Source organism: Dendrobates tinctorius, unplaced genomic scaffold (genome assembly GCF_039654945.1).
Source record: "Dendrobates tinctorius isolate UK_male_01 unplaced genomic scaffold, ASM3965494v1 ptg000030l, whole genome shotgun sequence".
NCBI classification, from domain to species: Eukaryota; Metazoa; Chordata; class Amphibia; order Anura; family Dendrobatidae; genus Dendrobates; species Dendrobates tinctorius.
Genome location: NW_027361698.1, coordinates 20,865,441 through 20,891,534, shown reverse-complemented (window position 1 = coordinate 20,891,534; position 26,094 = coordinate 20,865,441). Strand labels below are relative to the sequence as shown.

The 26,094-nt window shown below is 44.1% G+C and overlaps 1 protein-coding gene across 1 annotated transcript in view; it reads left to right on the top strand.

The window, feature by feature from the left end:
- Positions 1–26,094, top strand: part of CFI (complement factor I) — a 120,501-nt gene that overhangs the window by 43,391 nt on the left and 51,016 nt on the right. The window contains exons 5-7 of the mRNA XM_073571959.1: positions 8,430–8,540; positions 8,660–8,767; positions 23,820–23,876. Of these exons, the coding sequence (XP_073428060.1) occupies positions 8,430–8,540; positions 8,660–8,767; positions 23,820–23,876 (276 nt within the window). The remainder of the gene's footprint in view (positions 1–8,429; positions 8,541–8,659; positions 8,768–23,819; positions 23,877–26,094) is intronic.

Below are 26,094 nucleotides of genomic sequence, written 5' to 3'. Positions count from 1 at the left end.
ATGCCAGGCCAGTAAAAACTTTGGGTGAGTCTCTTTTCAGTCCTTTTCCTCCCTTGATGCACAGCCAAGGGGATGTCAAGGGCCAGTCGGAGTAGCTGTTCCCTGTACTTCTGAGGGACAATGAGTTGCCTGGTCGTTGCGTCAGGATTGCCCTGGTCACTGACCTTTATTAAACGATAATACAGTCCATTTTCTCAAGTGAAGCCATCCCCATTATCTCCCATTTGCCCAGTTTCTGCCCTTAGCCTAAGGGCTGCTAAGGTAGTGTCAGCCTCTATTTCTCTCCTAAACTCCTCTCTATCCCAAGACTCTCCCAATGTAGTAGCAGCGAACGTATTGCTTACCAACTCTGATGCGGTTCGTGGTGGTTGCTCCCCGGTGAGGTCCGGATGACGTAGTGCTTGAAGGGCCTGTAGTCGGGTGACTGCTCCTACAAATTGGCACTGTAACTCCCCAATGTCGTTCCCAAGGAGGATATCTGCAGGAAGTCCTCCCATAACTCCAATCGAACACAGTTTTTCTCCACAACCATAATCCAAACGCACAGAAGCTCGCTGTATATATTTGCGGGCACCCCCCCCGCCAAGACAATGGGAATTCCCAGACCCTGGTAAATTACCTAGGGTCGAACCACACGGGGGTCAGCGATAGTCAGGAATGCCCCCGTGTCTCTAAATTCTGACACTTTGCATCCATCAATTAAGACGACCTGCAGGTGGCGTTGCCATTGCTCTGGGTAGCTAAAGGACAAAGGCCGGAGTCTGTACACTCCAGGAGGGGTATCTATTGTGCCGTGGTTGGTGGTCCACTCTGGTGAGGGTGGTGGTAGCTCTTCCTCAGGCGGGATGGAGTGTACAAGATGCACTGGATGACGTGGGGCTGCATGGGGCTCCCTTCGAATCCTTCAGGGACAGCCAGTCTACAAATGTCCAGGTTGCCCACACCCAGCGTCGGACTGGCCCACCGGAGAACCGGAGGATTCTCCGGTGGGCCCTGGCATCTGGTGGGCCCTGGCACCTGCTGGCATACAGGGCCAGCAGTTGCCTAGGGCCCCCGCTGCTCCAGGGGCCCCCAGCCAGTGGTGTGTCGCACACCATGCAGCTGCTATGGGGGCCCCTGCCAGCGGAGTAGCAGCGGGTGTCAGGAGGCAGGAGCCCCTGTCTCCGCTGCTAAAGAGAAATGAATATTCACTGCGAAGCAGTGAATATCATTTCAGGTCTCCACCCCCAGAGGCCCCGCCCCCAGCCCAGTAAGCCGCTCTGCATCAGGGCCGGCGCCGCCCTCAGTCCCCTCTGCTCCTGACTCACAGCCAGTGCGCGATGACGTCACTACATCGCGCACCCGCTGTGTGTCTGGCAGAGGGGGCAGCTCCTGACACTGAAGCCGGGATCAGCGTGGGAGCGAGGAGGAGAGGTGAGTATTGTGTTTTGGTTTTTTTTTTTTATATCTCTCTCACTCTCTCTATCTGTCTCTATCTATCTATCTATCTCTATATATCTCTCTCTCTATCTCTCTTATATCTATCTATCTTTCTATCTCTATCTATTATCTATATCTATCTATCTCTATATCTATCTCTATCTATTATCTATATCTATCTATCGCTCTATCTTTATATCTATCTTTCTATCTCTACATCTATCTCTATATCTATCTATCTATCTCTATATCTTTCTATTATGTCTATCTATCTATCTCTATATCTATCTATCTTACTCTATCTATCTCTATATCTATTATCTCTATATTTATTATCTATCTAGCTACCATCTATATCTATCTATCTTTATCTATATATATCTCTATCTAATATCTATATCTATCTATCTCTATACCTATCTATCTATTTATCTATCCGTTATCTATCTCTATATCTTTTCTCTGTATCTATCTATCTCTATATCTATATCTCTCGCTATCTATCGCTCTATCTCTCTATAGCTATCTATCTATATATCTATCTATCTCTATATCTATCTCTCTGTATATCTATCTATCGCTCTATCTCTATATCTTTCTATCTCTATATCTATCTTTCTCTATCTATTTATCTCTATATCTTTTCTCTGTATCTATCTCTCTCTATATCTATATCTATGATCTATCTCTATATATATATATCTATTATCTCTATATCTATATCTATTTCTCTCTATATCTCTCTATATCTATCTATCTATCTCTATCTCTATATCTATCTCTCTGTATATCTATCTTTCTATCTCTATATCTATCTCTATATCTATCTATCTTTCTCTATCTATCTATCTATCTATCTATTTATCTCTATCTATTATCTATATCTATCTCTATCTATCTATCGCTCTATCTCTATATCTATCTTTCTATCTCTACATCTATCTCTATATCTATCTTGCTATCTATCTCTATATCTATCTATATCTATATCTATCTATTATGTCTATCTATCTAGCTATCTCTATTATCTATATCTACCTATCTCTATATCTTTCTATCTTACTCTATCTCTATATCTATCTGTTATCTCTATATTATCTATCTTTATCTATCTCTATCTATTATCTATATCTATCTCTCTATCTATTTATCGATCTCTGTATCTATCTCTCTCTATATCTATCTCTCTCTTTATCTACCGCTCTCTCTATCTCTATCTATCTTTATATCTATATCTATCTATCTCTATATCTATCTATTATCTCTATATCTATCTCTATATCTCTCTCTCTATAGCTATCTATATATTATCTCTATATCTATCTATCTATATATTATCTCTATATCTATCTATCTCTATATCTATCTATCTATCTATCTCTATATCCATATCTATCTCTATATCTATCTATCTATCTCTATATCTATCTATCTCTATATCTATCTTTCTATCTAACACTATATCTCTGTATCTATCTCTATATCTCATTATCTATCTATCTCTATCTCTCTCTCTTTATCTATCTACAGTCATGGCCAAAAGTATTGACACCCCTGCAATTCTGTCAGATAAGATTCAGTTTCTTCCTGAAAATGATTGCAAACACAAATTCTTTGGTATTATTATCTTCATTTAATTTGTCTTAAATAAAAAAACACAAAAGAGAATGAAGCAAAAAGCAAAACATTGATCATTTCACACAAAACTCCAAAAATGGGCCGGACAAATGTATTGGCACCCTCAGCCTAATACTTGGTTGCACAACCTTTAGCCAAAATAACTGCGACCAACCGCTTCCGGTAACCATCAATGAGTTTCTTACAATGCTCTGCTGGAATTTTAGACCATTCTTCTTTGGCAAACTACTCCAGGTCCCTGATATTTGAAGGGTGCCTTCTCCAAACTGCCATTTTTAGATCTCTCCACAGGTGTTCTATGGGATTCAGGTCTGGACTCATTGCTGGCCACCTTAGATGTCTCCAGTGCTTTCTCTCAAACCATTTTCTAGTGCTTTTTGAAGTGTGTTTTGGGTCATTGTCCTGCTGGAAGACCCATGACCTCTGAGGGAGACCCAGCTTTCTCACACTGGGCCCTACATTATGCTGCAAAATTTGTTGGTAGTCTTCAGACTTCATAATGCCATGCACACGGTCAAGCAGTCCAGTGCCAGAGGCAGCAAAGCAACCCCAAAACATCAGGGAACCTCCGCCATGTTTGACTGTAGGGACCGTGTACTTTTCTTTGAATGCCTCTTTTTTCTCCTATAAACTCTATGTTGATGCTTTTGCCCTAAAAGCTCTACTTTTGTCTCATCTGACCAGAGAACATTCTTCCAAAATGTTTTAGGCTTTTTCAGGTAAGTTTTGGCAAACTCCAGCCTGGCTTTTTTATGTCTCGGGGTAAGAAGTGGAGTCTTCCTGGGTCTCCTACCATACAGTCCCTTTTCATTCAGACGCCGACGGATTGTACGGGTTGACACCGTTGTACCCTCGGACTGCAGGGCAGCTTGAACTTGTTTGGATGTTAGTGGAGGTTCTTTATCCAACATCCGCACAATCTTGCGTTGAAATCTCTTGTCAATTTTTCTTTTCCGGCCACATCTAGGGAGGTTAGCCACAGTGCCATGGGCTTTAAACTTCTTGATGACACTGTGCACGGTAGACACAGGAACATTCAGGTCTTTGGAGATGGACTTGTAGCCTTGAAATTGCTCATGCTTCCTCACAATTTGGTTTCTCAAGTCCTCAGACAGTTCTTTGGTCTTCTTTCTTTTCTCCATGCTCAATGTGGTACACACAAGGACACAGGACAGAGGTTGAGTCAACTTTAATCCATGTTAACTGGCTGCAAGTGTGATTTAGTTATTGCCAACACCTGTTAGGTGCCACAGGTAAGTTACAGGTGCTGTTAATTACATAAATTAGAGAAGCATCACATGATTTTTCAAACAGTGCCAATACTTTTGTCCACCCTCTTTGTTATGTTTGGTGTGGAATTATATCCAATTTGGCTTTAGGACAATTCTTTTTGTGTTTTTTCATTTAAGACAAATTAAATGAAGATAATAATACCAAAGAATTTGTGTTTGCAATCATTTTCAGGAAGAAACTGAGTATTATCTGACAGAATTGCAGGGGTGTCAATACTTTTGGCCATGACTGTATTATCTCTATATCTATCTCTATATCTATCTATCTATCTCTATATCTATTATCTCTATATCTATCTATCTCTATATATATCTCTATATCTATTTTTATTTATAGCCATCTATCTATATATATTTATCTCTATATCTATCTATATATGTCTATATTATTATTATTATTATATCTGTATATCTCTATCTATTATCTATATCTATTATGTATCTCTATCTATATATCTATCTCTATATCTTTCTATCTATAGCTATCTATCTCTATATCTATCTATCTATCTATCTATCCATTATCTATTTTCTATCTATCTCTATATCTATCTACCTATCGATCTATCTATCTATCTATCTATATTTCTTTCTATATCTATCTTTATATCTATCTCTATCTATCTCTATCTATCTCTATCTATCTCTATCTATCTCTATGAATCTTTCTATCTATATCTATCCATTATCTACTTTCTATCCATTATCTACTATCTATCTCTATTTCTATCTATTTCTACATCTATCTTTCTATCTATATCTATCTAACTCTATATCTATATATCTATATAGCATTATACCCTATGAGGGGGTGCATTATTCCCTATGAGGGGGGCAGCATTATACCCTATGAGGAGGCAGCATTATACCCTATGAGGAGGGCAGCATTATTCCCTATGAGGGGGGCAGTATTATACCCTATGAGGGGGGCAGTATTATACCCTATGAGGGGGGCAGTATTATACCCTATGAGGGGGGCAGTATTATACCCTATGAGGGGGTGCATTATTCCCTATGAGGGGGGCAGTATTATACCCTATGAGGGGGGCAGTATTATACCCTATGAGGGGGTGCATTATACCCTATGAGGGGGTGCATTATTCCCTATGAGGGGGGCAGTATTATACCCTATGAGGGGGGCAGTATTATATTCTATGAGATGGCTGCATTATATTCTATGAGATGGCTGCATTATACTATGTGAGGGGGCTGCTTTATATTCTATGAGGGGGCTACCCCAACTCCTGCAACATAACTAAGACATGTACAACCTTATATTATTAGCGATATTAGCGTGTTTTACCGCATAATTGGTGGTCTGGTATTTAACTCTATGCAGCTACATAGTGGGCCCCAAGAATGATTTTCTCTGGTGGGCCCAAGGTGTTCCAGTCCGACGCTGCCCACACCCATAACATCTCCTCTCTGTGATACCCCCAGGTCTTTGTCAAAACTGTTGGGGCCTAGGATTGTGAGGCGTGATTGTCATCGGCTTGCGACTAGGTGGAAGGGCAGATATAATCGGAGGGGGACGGGCGCGGGAGCAGGCCGTGGTTCATTGTCCAGAAGCCTCCTCCATTGCGGCCGGATAGTAAGGGCTTCATCTGCCAAGGCTGCAGCTCTATCCATGGGACACAGTGTGCGATCCCGGACCCATTCCCGTACCTCTGCAGGGCACTTGGCAAAAAAATTGTTCTATAAGGAACGCCTGTATAACATCTTCCACAGTAAAGGCGCTTTCTGCTTCCAGCCATCTCCGACATGCCTGGGACATCTTATGTGCATACTTCCTAAACGATCCCCCTGTGGTGCATGGGAGGTCTCGGAACATGGCCCTATATGAGTCTTGGGTGATAGCATGGTAATCCAGGATAGTCTGCTTTACAATGTTATAATCCCGATTCCGCTGTGCGTAAATGGTTCGGTAAGCCTCCGCCATGGTACCGTTCAGGAGTCCCACTAACAAACGCATCCAGCTAGAGTGGGGCACCTCCATCAATCACAGCACACTGCTGCTCAAAGTCCTTGAAGAACCCCTCCACATCTCCGGAAGCCTCATCAAATGGCTTAAACTCTGTCCGGGAGATCCGTACAGGTTCCCGGATCATTGGGGTTACACTCCACATTGCATTACTCCCTCTTTCAAGCTCCATTGCTTCTTGCCTCCGCTGTGCCCGGCGGGCAGCCTCCTCCTTGTACTCCTGAGAGACGCCTGGGCCCAGAACCGCTGTCTCTTCTTCGTACCACACCAACCACTGGCTTTTTTGGATGGGGATCTCTGTCTCCAGTGCTCGTCCTTCAGACATCTGGGAGGAGATGGCCAGGCTAGCGCCAACCAGTAGGTCAATTAAGGCTTCTTTAGTCAGTCCCTGGTATTTCAGGCCCAGGCCTCTGGCTCTCTCCTGTAAACTGGATACAGTCCAATTTATGTACTCAATCTGTGGGTGGTTCTCCATTGGGTTACACTCTGTTGATCCCACTGCTGCCACCAGTTGTCACGGGGTCCATCTCTGGTATCACACAATCAACAGAGTGAGGGAAGTGTGAACAATCCCAAGACCTTTATTATAGGCAAAATTAGAAGGTCCATAAACAATCCACCACACTGAGGATACAATAGTCCAGAACACGGATGCAGTTCAGTCACAGGATGAAATGTCCAGGGAGATGAGAGTCCAATAATCCAGCAGCCAGAGGATAAAAAGTCCATACGCTTCCCTTTCTCTCTAACGTGCTGTGTTCACACGATGCTTACCACACAGGAACTGACTTACCCCCTCCTGTCCTTCCCAGCCCCCTCCCTATGTCCAGGAGTAGTCAGATGGGTTGGGGTGGTTTTCAGGCCTCCCAGACCTGACAAAGGTGCCTCGGGGATTAAGACACTACAAGGGGTCATCAAGAGACATAGATACAGTCAGGCTGCAGACAGTAAGTGAGCTAATTCAATCATCAGCCTTTTGGAAGGTAATTGAGACTCTAGACAATATGGGGAATACATGGAATGATACAAGGCAACAAGAAAAACACTATAAAAATCAGTGAAATAGAAATATACACAAAATTATATCCACATAACATATAATACTATCACACCCTTGCTGATGGAACGAGATTTGCACTCAAAATCTCATAATACATGGTCCCATTCATTATTTCATGAACACGGATCAGTCATCCTGGTCCATTTGCAGAGAAACAGCCCCAAAGCATGATGTTGCCACCCCCATGCATCGCTTGGAAAAGTGATTGACAGGTTGGTCACACTTGTCAAGCATAGTGCTTGACAAGTGTGACCAACTTTTTACTATTGATGCTGCATAGGCATTATTGGTATCTGGAGTTCTCTCTGTCACCACTTGACAAAACTTTTGTGAGTGTGAGTGACTAGTGTCCTATGTGTGAGTGGCTTGGGTGGTGTGTATATTATATATATATATTGACAAAGTCACTGGCAAAGTGCTGGAGGGAAGATACATTTCACTGAGGCTATTAGCTTCAGTGATTTGCATATATGCATATATAATAAACCAGTGAAGACCTTAAAGAGACAGTGTTCTCGTGTTTACCTCCGTGCACAGGTTAGTGATCCAATCTACCAATACATATATACAGTTGAAACTAAAAGTTCACATACACTATATAGTTGAAACTGCCTTAAAACATTCTCTCTCCCATTATTCTGGCATTTGACAAATATTAATAATTCTGGTAATCCTAATTGTCCGAAAACGGGAAAGGTTTATTCTGATTTCGTGTCAAATATTGAGAAAAACATGCATATGTGTCCTTTTATATAGTGTATGTCAACTTCTGGTTTTAACTGTATATATAAATATATAGTGATTACGGTATATTATTCCTGTAGTCTTAATTACATTGAATAGGTCAGAGGGATCCCACACAGTTTTCGCACAGCTGCTCGCTGTTATCAGTGAGTATCCTGCATTTGTGGTCCAGAGAATGCAGACTTTTAAAAAATGTACTTTTTGATGCATCCTTAGTGAAAATTGTTTTGTTTTGGTTTTTTTTAAAAAGTCCTGACAATGCATAAAACACTTGTAATCTCTTGTTCTATTGCAGAATGTGACAAAGGCCTGTTCACTTGTGTCAATAGAAAATGCATTGATTTTAATCAAACTTGTAATGGGCAAAATGATTGTGGAGACCTCAGTGATGAACTGTGCTGTACAGGTAAGTACGACAGACTAACCACTGACACAATATACTTTAACATTTAATTTTCATATCTTTCCTTTTGCTGGGGCATACATTGACACTCGTATTATATTTATTTTGATATGTAATTTCAGAGTGTAAAAATAGTTTCCACTGTAAGGCAGATGTATGCATTCCAAAGGAAAATAAGTGCAATGGTGAGGTGGATTGTATCAGTGGAGAAGACGAGGACAACTGCGAAGGTAAAATGAACATGTAGTCACTTTACATTGTCCTTAGAAAAAAAATAAAGGATCACTTTAAAAAAAATCTTGTTTTAAGTCTTGTCATAAAAAGTGTGGTTTATTCATAACAATGGATACATAGCACTAGCATAAAACAGTAGATTGGACTATACCTACAAAAATAAACATATATGAAGGCATAGGGCATACATTATCACAATACTGTCCAGGCAATAGGACATATCAAAATAATTTTTCAAGAAGACAAGTGGACACTTAAAATCTCAGTTCATAAAAAACTGGGATGGAGTGTAACATGTAAGGAAGGAAGAATGCAATTATTTGGGAATGTCTTACACCCATATTTTATACACAACAGAACACAGAACACAAATTAGTAATTGAAAGTGAGACACATTTCCATTTAATTTGAAAAACTTAACATATTTTGAAATTAATGTCAGCAACACATCTTAAAAAAGTTGGGAAAGGTCATTTCTACCATTGTGTGGCATCCCCTCTTCTTTTTATAACACTCTGTAATCTTCTGCGAAGTGAGGAGATCAATTGCTGGGGTTTTGGGAGAGGAATTTTGCGCCACTCTTGTCGGATGTAGTATAAGAACATGGAAGTTGTGCCCATATTCCCCCTTGTTGATATGTGATGTGATGCATTCTAATAATTTACATTGTTATGTGATAGTGTTATGTCCTGCCGAGCAACAGGTAGTGACTAGGTATGGAAAGAGTTAAGAGTTGGGACTTACGTATAGAGGGAGGGGCTATGTAGCAAGATCAGAGAGCACTTCCTGGTAGTGAGTCAGACAGGGCCTAGCTTGCAGCTAGAGCAAATCTTTGGTCTGAGTACTCAGCAGGGCTGCATGAGTTGGGTGTCCTCAAAGGGAGTGGAGACCAAGGAAGGATAGTGTGATCCTGAGCAGTAATTCGAAGTAAAGAAGTTAAGTAACTGCCATAGTGGTAAATTAGCTCCCCTAAGGGAACTCAACCGCGGGTTGAGGACAGGATTCTCACTTACTGGACTGTAGTACTATGCTCGGTTGCGGTGAAGGCAGGGGAATTTGGGGGCAGAGACAAGTAAGCCTGGAAAAGGTAGAGAGACCATGTGTGAAGATGCTCCTTGTTGTAAATGAAATGTTTGAAGTTATGCACCTGCTATTTATTGTACATAATTCCCACAAAGTTAATGCTAAGTAAAAGTCTGTTTATTTTTGAGTGGTGGTCTCCCTCACTGAACTGTTCAAGATTTAGTCCTGGCCAGCCAAAGTCACTGGCATCATGCGGCTTGCAAGGGCGTAGCACTCCCATAGACGAAGCCCACACACCCAGCCAGGACCCAATCTTCCTGCAGCATGCTGGGGCTTGAAAAACGAGTACCTAACTCACGACTACCACCCCGAGCCATGTTACAGTAAGAATCCCGCTGCTTAACAGTTCTGGGTCTTCTTTGTTGGATTTTCATTTTATAATGCACCAAATGTTTTCTATAAGTGAAAGATCTGAACTGCACGCAGACAGTTCATCACCCAAACTCTTCTTCTGCAAAGAGGGATGCAGTTTGCATGCAGATGCATTCTCTTCCTGAAATATGCAAGGCCTTCCTTGCAATAGATATAGTCTGTATGGGAGCATATGTTGTTCTAAAACCTCTATATAATGCTCACCATTGATGGTGACTTTCAAGATGTGCAAGCTGTCATAGACATTAGTCAGGCTTTTGAACTGTGCATTGATAACTCCCCTCTTGAGGACACAACATCTGTGGTTTTCATGAAGATTTTGATTCAGACACAGAACAATTTTTAATTTTGCCTTAGTCCATTTTAAATGAACTTTGGCCCAAAGAAGACAACAGCATCTCTGGATTGTGTTGCTATATGAAGTCTTCTTCATATAAGAAGATTTCATCCATTATAAATTTATGCTTAAAACATACAACACTGCCCTTCACCTCTCCAAACAAACCTATTTCAACACCTTCATCACCTCACTATACAATAACCTGAAACGTCTCTGACACTTTTCATTCCCTACTCAACCCAAGAGTTCAGGCCCCAACCACGGATCTCCGCGCTGACGATCTGGCCAATTATTTCAAAGAAAAAATTGACCATATCCGAGAGGAAATTATCTCTCTATCCCCACATACCATGCACTGTCCTCCCTCGCCCACTGCATCTAGCTCACGCTCTGATTTTAAACCAGTCATAGAAGAAGTAATCAGGCTTCTTGCATCTCCTTGCCCTATCACTTGCACCAGTGACCCTATTCCGTCACATCTCCTCCAGTCCCTTTCCCCTGCTGTCACCACTCACCTAATAAAAATATTCAACCTCTCTCTCTTATGGTATCTTTCCCTCCTCATTTAAGCATGCCATCATACATCTATTACTTAAAAACCATCCCTCTACCAAAACTGTGCTGCCAACTATAGACCTGTGTCTAATCTTCCCTTCATCTCTAAACTCCTGGAACGCCTGGTCCACGCCCGTCTTATCGGCTATCTCTCAGATAACTCTTTTCTCGATCCTCTACAATCCAGATTCCGCTTTTTATACACTATTGAAACTGCCCTCACTAACATCTCTAATGATCTACAAAATCTAATGGTTACTACTCCATGCTAATTCTCCTGGTTCTCTCTGCAGCATTCGACACTGTGGATCATCAGCTCCTCCTCACTATGCTCCGCTCCATCAGCCTCACGGACACCGTTTTCTCTTGGTTCTCCTCCTATCTCTCTGACCACTCCTTCACTGTATCTTTTGCTGGTTCCTCCTCCTCTCATCTTCCCCTTACTGTTGGGGTACCTCAAGGATCAGTTCTAGGCCCCCTCTTCTCTTTGTATACTGCCCCTATTGGACAAACAATCAGTAGATTTGGTTTCCAGTACCATCTCTATGCTGATGACAACCAATTATACACTTCTCCTGATATCAAATCAAATCAATCAAATCAAATTTATTATCGCCAAGTACATATTACATATATACAAGGAATTCTTTGTGGCAAAGAGGCAACATAATATATAACAACAGATACAACAAGTAGCATCTAACAAGACAGATACAGTATATAGTCTACACATGACGATTTAATTGTTGACGCCTGCCTTCATTAATCACGCCTGCCTTTTTAGAAAAGACCAGTGATTGTCTTACCGCTGTCTCTAACATCATGTCCTCCCTCTATCTGAAACTGAACCTGTCAAAAACTGAACTCCTCGTGTTTCCTCCCTCTACTAACCTACCTATGCCTGACATTTCCATTTCCGTGTGTGGTTCCACCATTACTCCCCTACAACTTGCCCACTGTCTTGGGGTCATACTCGATTCTGAGCTTTCTTCCACCCCCAACATCCGATCACTGTCTCTCTCTTGTTATCTGCACCTCAAAAACATTTCTAGAATTTGACCTTTTCTTACTTTCAACTTTGCAAAAACTCTTACTGTTTCTCTTATTGATTCTCATCTGGACTATTGTAACTCTCTACTATCTGGTCTCCCTCTTACCAAACTCTCCCCTCTCCAATCTGTCTTGAATGCTGCAGCCAGGATCATGTTTCTCACCAATTACATTACACTGGTTATCCATCCACTCCAGAAGCCAGTACATTTTTATTACCCTCACCCACAAAGCACTCTATGGCTCAGCACCACCCTAAATCTCCTCCCTCGTCTCAGTCTACCACTCCTACCCATGCCCTCTGTTCTGCTAATAACCAGAGGTTAACATCCTCAATAATCAGAACCTCCCCCTCCCGTCTCCAAGACTTTTCACGTGCTGTGCCAATTCTTTGGAATGCACTACCCAGGTTAATATGATTAATCCCCAATCCCCACAATTTTAAGCGTGCCCTAAAAACGCATTTGTTCAGGCTGGCCTACCGCCTCAACGCATTAACCTAACTATCCGTGTGTGGCCCATTCAAAATTTTTACAATAACCAGGTTCCCCGCATCATATTCTCACATGCTTTATGCATTTCATAGCCCTCTGTGTCTGTACTGTTACATACTTAGGCTGATAACCGGTTCATGCAGCATTACATGAACACCCAATTCTTACACTATGGCTGGCTGGTACAAACAAAGAAAGCAATTGTTACCCTCCACCTTTCGGGAAGGAACAACCACGGGAAGGGCAGTCTCCAATGAAGGAAACCACCTATGCCAAAACATGGTATCCATCCACAGACAACTGTTTCGGGGTATTGCCCCTCATCAGTGTGGTTGTTTCTTCCTGGTGAAAGACCTGGCTAGTCATTGCTTACGTTGAGAAACATGGAATGGTGTCTCCGCGGCCTGTGTTTTGCATGTTTTTGCATATTTCCCATAAGGGATGGGGGCATTGCTCTAGAATCACTGCGTTGAGAAACATGTGATGGTGTCTCTGCAGTGTTGGATGTTGATCTCCATGAGTTCATTCATCCTCATTTTTCACATATTTAAGAAGTGAAGCATGTCATACCACTAAGTTACTCACCATAACAACACATACTGCTGCCAAATGCAAGTAGTGTATAAGCTATTATCTACATCAGGCACATAATGTTGGGCCAGATCTTACTAACTAACCATTGTGATCAATAACATGGTTTAACCCCTTAATGATTGAGTCAATTTTGGCCTTAATGACCAAGCCAATTTTACAGTTCGGACCGCTGTCCCTTTACGAGGTAAGAACTCTTGAATGCTTCAACGTATCGCACTGATTCTCAGACTGTTTTTTTTCGTGACATATTTTCAAACATTTAATTTTTATGCCCTTAAATCAGAGAGTTATATAACACAAAAAAGTTAATAAATAACATTTCCCACATGTCTACTTTACTACTTTATCAGCACAATTTGGGAAACATTTTTTTTTGTTAAGAAGTTATAAGGGTTAAAAGTTGACCAGCGATTTCTCATTATTCCAACAAAATTTACAAAACCATTTTTTATGGACCACATCACATTTGAAGTCACTTTGAGGGGCATATATTACAGAAAGTACCCAAAAGTAACACCATTTTAAAAAATGTATCCCTCTAGGTGCTCAAAACCACATTCAAGAAGCTTATTAACCCTTCAGTTGCTTCACAGGAACTGAAGCAATGTGGAGGGAAAAAAAAAACGGATTACTTACCGGTAATACTCTTTTGTAGAGTCCACGACAGCACCCACTGAGAGAGGGGATCCGCCCCCGGAACAGGAAACCTACAGAGAGATAAATGGGGCGGTCCCCCTCGCTCCCTCAGTTTGTGTTACCGAGAACAACGGAGGAACCGCCATACATGTTTTAGTCAATTTGTTTGGGCGATTCATCTATCTTACCCCTATGTAGCTTTTTATGCTTACTAAGTTTAATCACATATCTAACTTAACTCATAATCTCCACCACCAAGGAGACCCATGTGTGAAAGAAAATCTTTACGGGAGGGAAGTGAGCGGGTGCAGTCGTGGACTCTACAAAAGAGTATTACCGGTAAGTAATCCGGTTTTTCCTCTTCACCACGACAGCACCCACTGAGAGATTTCCAGAGATAATCACTTGGGAGGGCACACCGTGTTAAGGACTGATCTACCAAAAGTTAGATCCTCGGTAGAGGACAAATCTAGTCTATAGTGACTATAAAAGGTAGACGGAGAAGACCAGGTTGCAGCCTTACATATTTGTTCAATTGGGACGTTTGCTCTCTCGGCCCAGGAGGATGATATGGCTCTAGTAGAGTGCGCCTTAATCCACAGTGGAGGGTCTTCTCCTTTTGATCGTATCTCTAATCCATCTGGATATCGTGCCTGATGTAACTGCAGACCCCTTCCTGCTACCCTGGAAGGAGACAAAAAGAGACCTACTCTGCCTCCAGGGACTGGTCATATCTAGGTAGGCTAGCACTGCTCTTTTCACATCTAAAGTGTGATATTTCACCTCGTCTTGTGTTGACGGGTTCTCATGGAAGGAAGGTAGGTATATCTCCTGAGATCTATGGAATTTAGTTGCCCGTTTTGGAAGGTAAGAAGGGTCTGTCTTAAAAATCAGACTGTCTCGTGTTATTGACAGGAACGGAGGGTCTACTGATTGAGTGATCTTCACGCTCTCTCTTCTAGCCGATACTAAGGCTACTAGCGTAGCAGTTTTTAAAGAGAGGCACTTCACTGATGCTGAGCTTATGGGCTCAAATGGTGCCTGAGTGAAAGCATCCAAAACTAGAGTAAGGTTCCATGCTGGTAGCTGAGGAATATGCACCGGTTCCGAGCGTTGACAAGCTGAGATGAAACGGGTCACCCATCTATTTGCTGCCATGTTATAGTTAAATAGGGCTCCTAGGGCTGACACGTGGACCTTTAGAGTGCTTACCGAGAGCCTTAATTCTCGGCCTCTTTGCAGAAATTCTAGAATGGCCGTAATAGGTACTTCCCCGGCTAGTTTTGCTGGGTGAAAGGCCAGGAACTTTTTCCACACTTTAGCATATATTTTTGTTGTGGATTCCTTCCTACTTTGCAGCAGGGTATTGATTAGGTTCTTTGAGAAACCTTTCTGCCTCAGTAGCTCCCTTTCAAATTCCAGGCCGCTAGGTGCAGGGCTTTGGCCTGTGGATGGTAGCAGGGTCCCTGCGAGAGAAGATTCTGGTGCAGCGGCAGGATCCACGGGTCGGTTACTGACATGGCTCTTAGCCATGAAAACCACGGTCTTTTTGGCCAAAAAGGGGCTATCAAGATGACCCTCGCTCTCTCCTGTCTTATCTTCCTGACTACTGTTGGTAGTAGAACCATTGGGGGGAAGGCATAGGCTAGCTGGAATGTCCAGGGTGTTTGGAGGGCATCTAGAATGTCTGGGTTGTCTGACCTGTAGAGTGAAGCAAACCTTCTTACGCGCCTGTTGGCTCTGGTCGCGAATAGGTCTATCTCTGGTCTGCCCCATTCTGACGCTATCATTTCGAAGACGTGCCTGCTGAGGACCCACTCGCCCTGATATAGGGCTTGGTGACTGAGATAGTCTGCTCGGGAGTTGTCTACTCCTCTTATATGGAGTGCTGACAAGGAGAGAAGATGTACCTCGGCCATTTCCAGGATCTTTCTCGCGATAGACATCAGTGGCACTGACCGCGTGCCTCCTTGCCGGTTTATATAGGCCACTGCGGTGGTATTGTCTGTCTGGATTCTTACGTGGGCGCCCCTTAACTGCGGGAGAAAATGAGATATCGCATAGAAAATCGCTGTTAGCTCCTTTATATTAGAGGAGGTCTCTATTTCATCATTACGCCACCAGCCTTGTACCATGTGCTCCTCTAGATGGGCCCCCCAACCTAAGGGGCTGGCATCCGTGGTGAGTATTTTGGAGGGAGTCACCCACCATTGCACTCCCTTCGATAAATTGGAAGGATTTAACCACCATTTTAGGGATTCAACCACCTCGGGCGATAGGGACATCTTCCCCTCCAACCGCCCCTGCAGTCTGTTTCCTGCAGAATAGCCCACTGTAGTTCTCTGGAGTGGAACTGGGCTCATTGCACTGCTGGAATGCACGATATCAGGGACCCCAGCAAGGACATACCCTGTCTCAATGATATTACAGGTCTTTCTGTAGTATTCCGTATCTTATTGATTATGGCTATCACTTTGGCGTGTGGCAGAAAACATTCCTCAGCTACGGAGTCTACTTGCAGGCCTAGAAACCTCTGACAGGTTACTGGTTCTAGCCTGGACTTCTCCCAGTTAATTAGCCAGCCTAGTGTTTTTAGGGATGAGATAATCTTAGTTATTCTGGCTTCGCACTGTGAAACAGACTTTCCTACTATGAGTAGGTCGTCCAAGTAAGGGATCACTAGGGTGTCATTCAGCCTTACATACGACATCACCTCCAGCATCAATTTTGTAAATACCCGAGGAGCCATGGATAGTCCGAATGGCATTGCCGCAAACTGGAAATGCTGAATCCGACCTTTGAACCAGACTGCTACCTGCAGGAACCTCTGGTGCCCACGATATATGGGGAGATGGTAATAGGCATCCTTTAGGTCCAAGACTGCCATATAACACCTGGGGAACAAAAGCTTTATTGCAGACTTTATCGACTCCATTTTAAACGACCTCAGCTTTAAGAAGGTATTAAGCTTCTTTAAATTTATTATGGTCCTAAAAGAGCCATCTGGTTTTGGGACTAAAAATAGAGAATAAAAGCCCATTCCTATTTCGTCCCCTGGGACCTCTACTAGGGCCTGTTTAGTTAGCAGTACTGCAATCTCCGTCTCCAGTGCTTCCTGCTGTGTCCCGGACTTCATAGAAGTCAATAGGAAGGAGTTCGGTGGATGCCGAACAAATTCTAATTTTAGGCCTGATGACACAATATTTATGGCCCATGGGTTTGATGTCACCTTCTCCCATTGGCGGCTGAATTTTAATAGCCTGCCACCTACCGGTGTAATGGTTTTATCGGGATCTGTCTCCCCTGAAGGGACGTTTCCCGAATAGATTGCCCCTTTGTTTGGGGTCCTTATTTCCCCAGCGGTCCTGGGGTCTAAAGTCCTTCTTTTTACCAAACGGCGGCTTCCTGTAGGCCCTCCTGTTAAACGGAACATACGGGTTAGGGAAACCCTTCTTCCTCTTCCCCGCTTTTGTCAAAATCTCATCCAGTTCCGTGCCAAACAGGTACTTACCCTGGCAGGGTATAGCACACAGTCTAGTCTTTGTTTGTGTGTCTCCTTTCCACCCCTTCAACCATAAGGCCCGCCTGCCTGCATTGGTCAGTCCTGCCGCTCTAGCCGATAACCGGAGGGAGTCCGCGGAGGAGTCGGAGAGGAAGGCCGCTGCTCCCTTAATGAGGGGCATAGAGGAAAGGAGTCTATTCCTAGCTACTCCATTCTTAATATTGTCCTCCAGGTCATTCAGCCACACCAACATTTATCTTGCCGTGCACGTGGCTGCTATTGCGGACTTAAAGGCTGCCGTACATGCTTCCCAAGATCTTTTAAGGAATGTGTCGGTTTTACGATCCAAAGAATCAGCCAAAGTTCCCGAATCCTCTACCGGCAAGGAGGATCTACGAGAGGTAGAGGCCACTGCCGCATCCACCTTGGGGGCTCTCGACCAGGCTGTTAACTCCTCATCGTCAAAGGGGTACTTACGCTTTGACGTTAAGGGGAGGAAGGTTCTCTGACCTTGTTTCTCCCACTCCCTTTTAACTAGCTCTTTTACAGCTGGGACCACTGGGAATGCCCGGACCTTTCTACGGGAAATGCCCGCAAACATTATGTCTTGAGGGGTCTTGGGGTCCTTACTCTCTGGCAACCCCATGGTATTTCGGACAGACTTCACTAAATTACTGACACTGTCCGTGGGGAAACACGTCTGGTCCTCGTCCTCTGAGGAAAGGTATTCCTGGGACTTATCGGAATCTAGTTCCCCGGTTCCTGACGGCGACTTTGACGCCAGCGAGGCTCCTCCTCTTGGCGAACATATTTCTCTCACGGAGGAGTGACCCCCCAAACTACTGGAACCGCCTAAGGCCCGTAGCTCCTCTCTTATCATTGCCCGGATATCCTCCTTTTTTCATGAGGATTTCTCCTGTAAGGCCTCCTCAATACACGATTGGCATAATCTCTTAGGGTGGCCGTCTGGGAGGGGCTGAGAACATAAGGCACACTCTCTATGTTTCGCCTTCTCCGTTCTTTTAGCCTAAAGGGGGTATGGACCAGAAAAAGAAGGCCATCAATTATTTATTCTGACCAAAAAACACTCACCCGTGAGTTTCGTCAGTAAACTACCGGCTGCGGTGTCCGCGACCCAGGCTGAGGCGAGGCATGGGACGACTTATTTTCTTTGCGTTTTTTCTCTAAGGGCTCATCTTGCCTGGAAGGTCCACTAGATTCCTTCCTGGAGCTGCCACTTTTCCTGGTGCTTCTACTTCTCCTTGTAGCACTGCTCTGTCTACTGCCATGTGGAGATTCCACTGGCTGACCTAACAGGAGCGAAGCTGGGTCATCTAAGGACGACATGACTGCGCACTAGCGCTGTGTCTATGGCTTCCTTTTAAAGCCTTTGCTATAGCTGCTCCTCTTCCTTCTTTTTTTTTTTCCGTCCACCATTTTTTTTTTTTTTTTTTTCCCCTACTGCGCATGCGCGGGCGTTGTCCCGCGGTCTCTGCCTCCTGTCCTGACCCCGGAAGTCCTCTTACCACTTCCGGGTTGCCTCTCCTGGGGAACGCTCGGTCACAGCGATTAGTGATGCGGCCGGCGATGCCCACCGCGCATCTGCGCCCCGCCATCCACGGGGTCCTTCTCCATTAACCCCTGCCGCAGGTATGACTCCCGGTGGCGCTGCTCAGCACGGACGCTCGAGCTCTTCTGCCCTTCGGGGGGGGTGCGCGGCCCAGTATGCCCAAATGGTATTTGTAATGCGCCTGCCCCCTCGGGGGGGTATAGCCATGTCTCCCCCCCCTAGTGAGCCTTGGCACCACTGTCACCTCCGGCCTCCCCTGCATTACCAGCTCTGGGGGGGGGGAATACACCTCTCCGCCCGACGCTGCCTCCAGTCCTGGGGCCCCTGCTGCTCATATTCTGCACGCAGGCAGCTACCAGACCAGGAATCCTCTTCTGCGGGTTCCTTTCCAGGAACAGGAAACCAAACTGAGGGAGCGAGGGGGACCGCCCCATTTATCTCTCTGTAGGTTTCCTGTTCCGGGGGCGGATCCCCTCTCTCAGTGGGTGCTGTCGTGGCGAAGAGGAAAATTAACATTTACACTTTTTTCGCAAGAAATTTACTTTAGACCCAAAGTTTTTTATTTTCACAAGGGTAACAATAGAAAATGGACCCCAAAATTTGTTGTTCAATTTCTCCTGAGTACATCGGTACCCCATTTTTGGGAGAAATTTACTGTTTGGGCGCACAGCAGGGCTCGGAAGAAACACCATTTGACTTTTTTAATGTAAAATTTGCTGGAATAATTAGCGGATGCCAGGTCGCGTGGAGAGCCCCTGATGTGCCTAAATAGTGGAAACCCCCCACCAATGACCCCATTTTGGAAACCACAACCCTCAAGGATTTTATCCAGGGGTATACACTCCCTGACAGAAGTTATGTCGCTTATCCATGTTATGTAAATAAAAGCTTATAACTTGACGTTAAACTCATCCTTTGGTTGTATAAATTATTCTTTTGAAAGCTGAAACCCTCCGAAATGTGGTTTAGGTTAAGAAAATAAATTGCCATCAATGCAGAAATATTGATCATGCAATGGACACAGAATGGTCAGATTTTGGCAAGACAAAAGTTTTGTCGCCTGGTCATGTAATGCACCCAATCCTAGTTTACATCCTCACCTGTGCTCAGTAAATGATCAGTTAATTAGTGGGTGTGTATAAAAAGAAACCCAGCACCCCAGACCTACACTTGAGCTGCAACTTGAGCTCTGACAACGTGCCAAAAATCCACCCTGAGACCAAAGCCTGGATTATCAAGAGGCTGAAGACCAGATCCACTGCAGAGGTGGCTGGCACCTTTAATGTGTCTCAGTGTCAAGTACAAAGAATTAAAAAAAAGATTCGACGAGACTGGAGATGTGTTTGACAAGCCCAGATCCGCCAGACCCCGCAAGACAACTGCTCAGGAGGAACGTTTGTTGGCTAGAAAATCCAAAGCAATCCCCTCTTCCACTACAGCAGAGCTCCAACAGGCCTGTTCACCTCAAGTCCCTGTGTCAACTAGAACAGTTTGTAGGATTCTGTCTCGAAATGGCCTCCATAGTCGAATCAGTGCCCAGAAGCCAGCACTAAACAAAAGGCAAATAAAAAACCGTGTGGCATTTGCAAAAAAAATCAAGGTGCTCAAGGACTGGCCAGCCCAGTCACCAAACATGAACATCATTAAGCATGTTTGAGGTAGGATGAAAGAGGAAGCTTGGAAGACAAAACCAAAGAACCTAGATGAACTCTGGGAGGCATGTAAGACTGCATTCTTTGCTATTCCTGATGACTTCATTAATAAATTGTATGAACCATTGTTGAACCGCATGGATGCAGTCCTTCAAGCTTATGGAAGTCACACAAAATATTAAATATGACTCCAATAGCACCACAACTTCATTCACCAATGTTATGCAACATATATTTGTATTTTAAGTTAATTATTTGTTTGAATATCACATTACTTTTTGTGGCCAACAAAACTTTTGTCTTGCCAAAATCTGACCATTCTGTATCCATTAAATGATCAATATTTCTGCATTGATGGCATTTTATTTTCTTAACCTAAACCATATTTCGGAGGGTTTCAGCTTTCAAAAGAATAATTTATACAACCAATGGATGAATTTAACGTCCGGTTCTAAGCTTTTATTTACATAACATGGATAAGCGACATAACTTCTCTTAGGTAGTGTAGTGAGTATTTTGAACCCACAGGTATGACATAGAATTTCATAACATTAGATTGTCATATTAAATATGTTGTCATTAGTGTTGAACGCAAGTGCTCGCTACTAAAGTTTGCATCAGGTGCTCGGGTATGCACCGAATTTCAGCAGGTGCTCGATTGACATGCTCGAGTCCCTGCCCCGTATGTTATGCGGCTGTTATAAACCCCCAAAAAAACATGAGGGGATCTGCGATACTCTGTGCATAGCAAATGCAAACTCGAGTAGTGAGCACTTGCTATCAACACTAGCCGTCATATCGTCTTTTTTTTTATTTTCAAAAATCCCCAATTCCAACACAACCCTAACCTCAACTGCACAGAACGGAAATGTTTTAATTTTTTTTAACCTAACTAAAGGGGTGATAAAGGGGGGTTGATTTACTGTACTAATATTTTGCTCTTGATCACTGTAGTAGGGTCTATCACAGTAATCAAAAGGAACCAATAGGAAAAACTCCCTGTTGTTGCCAGGTATGAGCCGACAAATCTCAGTGGGTGCACTGTGTATACGGCCACCATTTTTTTGACAGGCAGATATGACGGGGAGGGGCCAGGGGATGTTTTAGGTACTGGGGGGTCTCGGGGACATAATTTCTCTCTCATCTGACATGTATATCATGTCAGAAGGAAGAGAAATCATTGTGACAGTGGGCACAGTTTTTTTTGTGATCGCTGTTATTTACTAAATAACGGAGATCGGGACTTGAAAATCTGGCCCTGATCATATTCCCAGGGTCTCCTCTTTCCTATCTAGCAGCTTGTGAAACACTGCAGTCCGAATTTTCCACAGACCCTTAAACTTGCACTGCCAATTTTGATCCGACACTCCGAACAATATGAGACATGAGCGGACAAGTCTGCAAAATTAATCGGACACAAACAGCCCCTTTGTCTATACTATGCACAAGTTCTGTGAAAAACAGGAATAGAACTTGTATGCGAAAAACGGACATCTGATGAGCCTTAGGGTTCATACTCACTTGCGATAGACTTGCACGATTTTTGTGAGTCTCTCGCATGAAAACCTGGCACTGCTGCCGGCACCCGGACCGGAACGTGGTAGCCGAGACCCCAGAGATTTTCCGCTACAGCCTTATTTCCGATTGCCATTTTAAATCGACGAAGAAGAAATAAGGCCCTTTAACAGCCACCTTTTTAATGCGTATTGGCAGTCATTGGGGTTAAGGTATCAAAGAAAACAAAGCCATTGGAATCATCAGGCTAGCATTTAAAATATTCAATGTTTATTTTCTGTGGCCTACATGCCACAGTTATTGCTCACTATGAACAGAGAAATATAATATGTTCAGGCATTGTATAAGGAGGTTAATAGTGATGTAATGCTCATTCAGACGTCCTTTTTTTCATGTAGGAGAAAAACAGTCCTTGTTTCATCAGTGATTTTGACCAGAGTTTCAATAAATTTTTATCAGAGAGTCAATCAAGTTTCATCAGTTTGTCTTGAATGAGAAAAAAAAGTTCCCTCCTCTTTCCTATCTAGCAGCTTGTGAAACACTTCAGTCCGAATTTTCCACAGACCCTTAAACTTGCACTGCCAATTTTGATCCGACACTCCGAACAATATGAGACATGAGCGGACAAGTCTGCAAAAATAATCGGACACAAACAGCCCCTTTGTCTATACTATGCACAAGTTCTGTGAAAAACAGGAATAGAACTTGTATGCGAAAAACGGACATCTGATGAGCCTTAGGGTTCATACTCACTTGCGATAGACTCGCACGATTTTTGTGAGTCTCTCGCATGAAAACCTGGCACTGCTGCCGGCACCCGGACCGGAGCGTGCGGCTACATGTATTTCTATACACACTTCCTTCTGCTCTAGAAAGATGCAAGACACTGAAAATTCCATTTTTGTTGTGTTTTACTTTATAAATAATACCACTATTAATTATACCACTAAGGCTGAATTCAGACGTCCACATATCATGGTCCAAATACGGACCGCTATGCATGGACAGGCAACAGCTTCTTCTGCCTGAACTTGACAGCTTCAATTAGGCCTAATAAGGCCTCCCAAGTTCTAATCAGGAGACCTGTGGCCAGTCTGTGCATCACGGTTTGTACTCAGTGATACCTGGACATCTTAATGAGTTCTTAGGCCAGACGTCCATGAAACATGGTTCATGGCAGCAGGTCTCCGACTCAAACTCTACTGCCTCATATATACCTGTGAGGCTCTCAAGATCAGATCAGGAGACCCGTAGCCAATCCATGCATCACGGTCTACTGAGTGATACCTGGACACCTTAATGAGCTCTGCGACTGCATGCATATGTCCATGATCAGCAGACCCATGGCAAATCCGTGCAATGCAGTTCGTACTTGGACATGGAAATCTGAATGAGTTCTAAAGCCGAATTCAGATGTCTGTGAAACATGGTTCACATCATGTACGGACCGTCATGTACAGACTGGTCATGGGTCTCTGATTCACACTAAACAGCCTCATAAATTCCTTGTGGCTGTCAAGTTTAGGACGTTACATCTGTGGCTAGTCCGTGCCTCAAGGTTCATACTCGGACCAAGTTTTTTGGCGATCTGAATTAGACCTAAAAAGAACTTGATATTCCGTGACTTTTATGTGACTTTTAAAAATGCTTTTCGAAGTAAGTTAATGTCTATTATTTTCCTTTAGATACTTCAAAACGTCCACAAGTTAAATCAGAAAATCCTGTAACCAGTGTTGTTGATGGTAACTATACATTCAGTTCACATGGTGAAAATGGGTACATGCATGCACTTACAGGTTCAGCGAGAGAAGAGAGCCATATGTCACAGGAGACCCAAGCTTGATTATACAGTATATCTTATTTTGCATTTTTCTCTTTCCCATACTATGATATGCCATAACATTACATCAGTGGAGTCTGAAGCCCCATCAGTATTTCATTTTTGAGAACCAGTGAAGAATGCAATAGTCGGATTTCATTAACCATGTTGCTTCTTTTACACATATACCCATTTCAATACAATGAAGCAATGAATGTGAAACAGACAGGGTGATTTTTGTAGCATGCCCACAGATACATGTGGGTATGTCTTACTACATGTGAACAGAGTACTGTGAATTCCCACTTGCTAGCATTAATCTTGTTGTAGAATTTTAGTATGGCTACCACTGAAAAAATCCACTGCAAATCAACCACATGTGAACATGGCCTACATTGCAAACATACAATTGTTCTCCACACAAAGCGTTTCAGCCGCAGCAGCAGGTAGTTCTGCTATCAGACCCACATAGTGTGCTCGGCTTTAGAAGAATAAGTTATTTGGAACTAATTGGGTCCCACAGACTTTATGGTGACGTACGTCTTCAAACTTGTCTATATAAAGGAGAGCGTTTTATCTCATTCACTGGCAAGGGAAATCTGCAAAAAAGATTATTCTTAAGCTTTAAGGGAATCTGTCAAAAGGATTTCACACCACATACAATTTATATGTACATGTAGCTCTTTCAAAGTTGAACAATACTTTCACAGGACCAGTCCGTTTCTCTGAGAAATCAACATTTGATTTGGATGTGCAAATGAGAATGAAAGACTATGACAGATCTGAAGCCTCTGTCACTCCAGCTCTATTCCCTGCCCAACATAGCCTCCTCCTACTTGACTGGCATCCTCTATCCTCTATGCCAGGGGTCCCCAACCGCCGGTCCGCGGCCCAGCACGGGGCCGTTGCAGTGCCCTTGCCGGTCCGCGGACACAAGGGGAGCCGGGGGGCGGTGCAGCAGCTGATACTCACCCTGCATCCCGCGGCGGCTTCATCCCGCGGCGGCTTCATCCAGCGCTGAGCTGTCACGTGCTACCGCTCATTTAAGGTCATGAATATGGACGCCACTCATCTCCCATAGGCGTGGCGTCCATATTCATGAACCTTAATGAGCGGTATCACGTGACCGCTCCGCACAGGAAGAAGCTGAAGCGCCGCGAGATGCAGGGACGTGCAGCGACGGGAAGGAAGTTCAGCGACGTGAGGGTAAGTATGATGGGGAGGATGGGGGAGCCGAGCGGAGCCATAAGGGAGGGAGAATGGGAGCGGAGCCATATACACAGGGGAGGGAGAATGGGAGCAGAGCCATATATACAGGGGAGGGAGAATGGGAGCGGAGCCATATATACAAGGGAGGGAGAATGGGAGCGGAGCCATATATACAGGGGAGGGAGAGTGGGAGCGGAGCCATATATACAGGGGAGGGAGAGTGGGAGCAGAGCCATATATACAGGGGAGGGAGAGTGGGAGCGGAGCCATATATACAGGGGAGGGAGAGTGGGAGCGGAGCCATATATACAGGGGAGGGAGAGTGGGAGCGGCGCCATATATACAGGGGAGGGAGAGTGGGAGCGGAGCCATATATACAGGGGAGGGAGAATGGGAGCAGAGCCATATATACAGGGGAGGGAGAATGGGAGCGGAGCCATATATACAGGGGAGGGAGAGTGGGAGCGGAGCCATATATACAAGGGAGGGAGAGTGGGAGCGGAGCCATATATACAGGGGAGGGAGGGTGGGAGCGGAGCCATATATACAGGGGAGGGAGAGTGGGAGCGGAGCCATATATACAGGGGAGGGAGAGTGGGAGCGGAGCCATATATACAAGGGAGGGAGAGTGGGAGCGGAGCCATATACACAGGGGAGGGAGAATGGGAGCAGAGCCATATACACAGGGGAGGGAGAATGGGAGCAGAGCCATATATACAGGGGAGGGAGAGTGGGAGCGGAGCCATATACACAGGGGAGGGAGAGTGGGAGCGGAGCCATATATACAAGGGAGGGAGAATGGGAGCGGAGCCATATACACAGGGGAGGGAGAATGGGAGCAGAGCCATATATACAGGGGAGGGAGAGTGGGAGCGGAGCCATATACACAGGGGAGGGAGAGTGGGAGCGGAGCCATATATACAAGGGAGGGA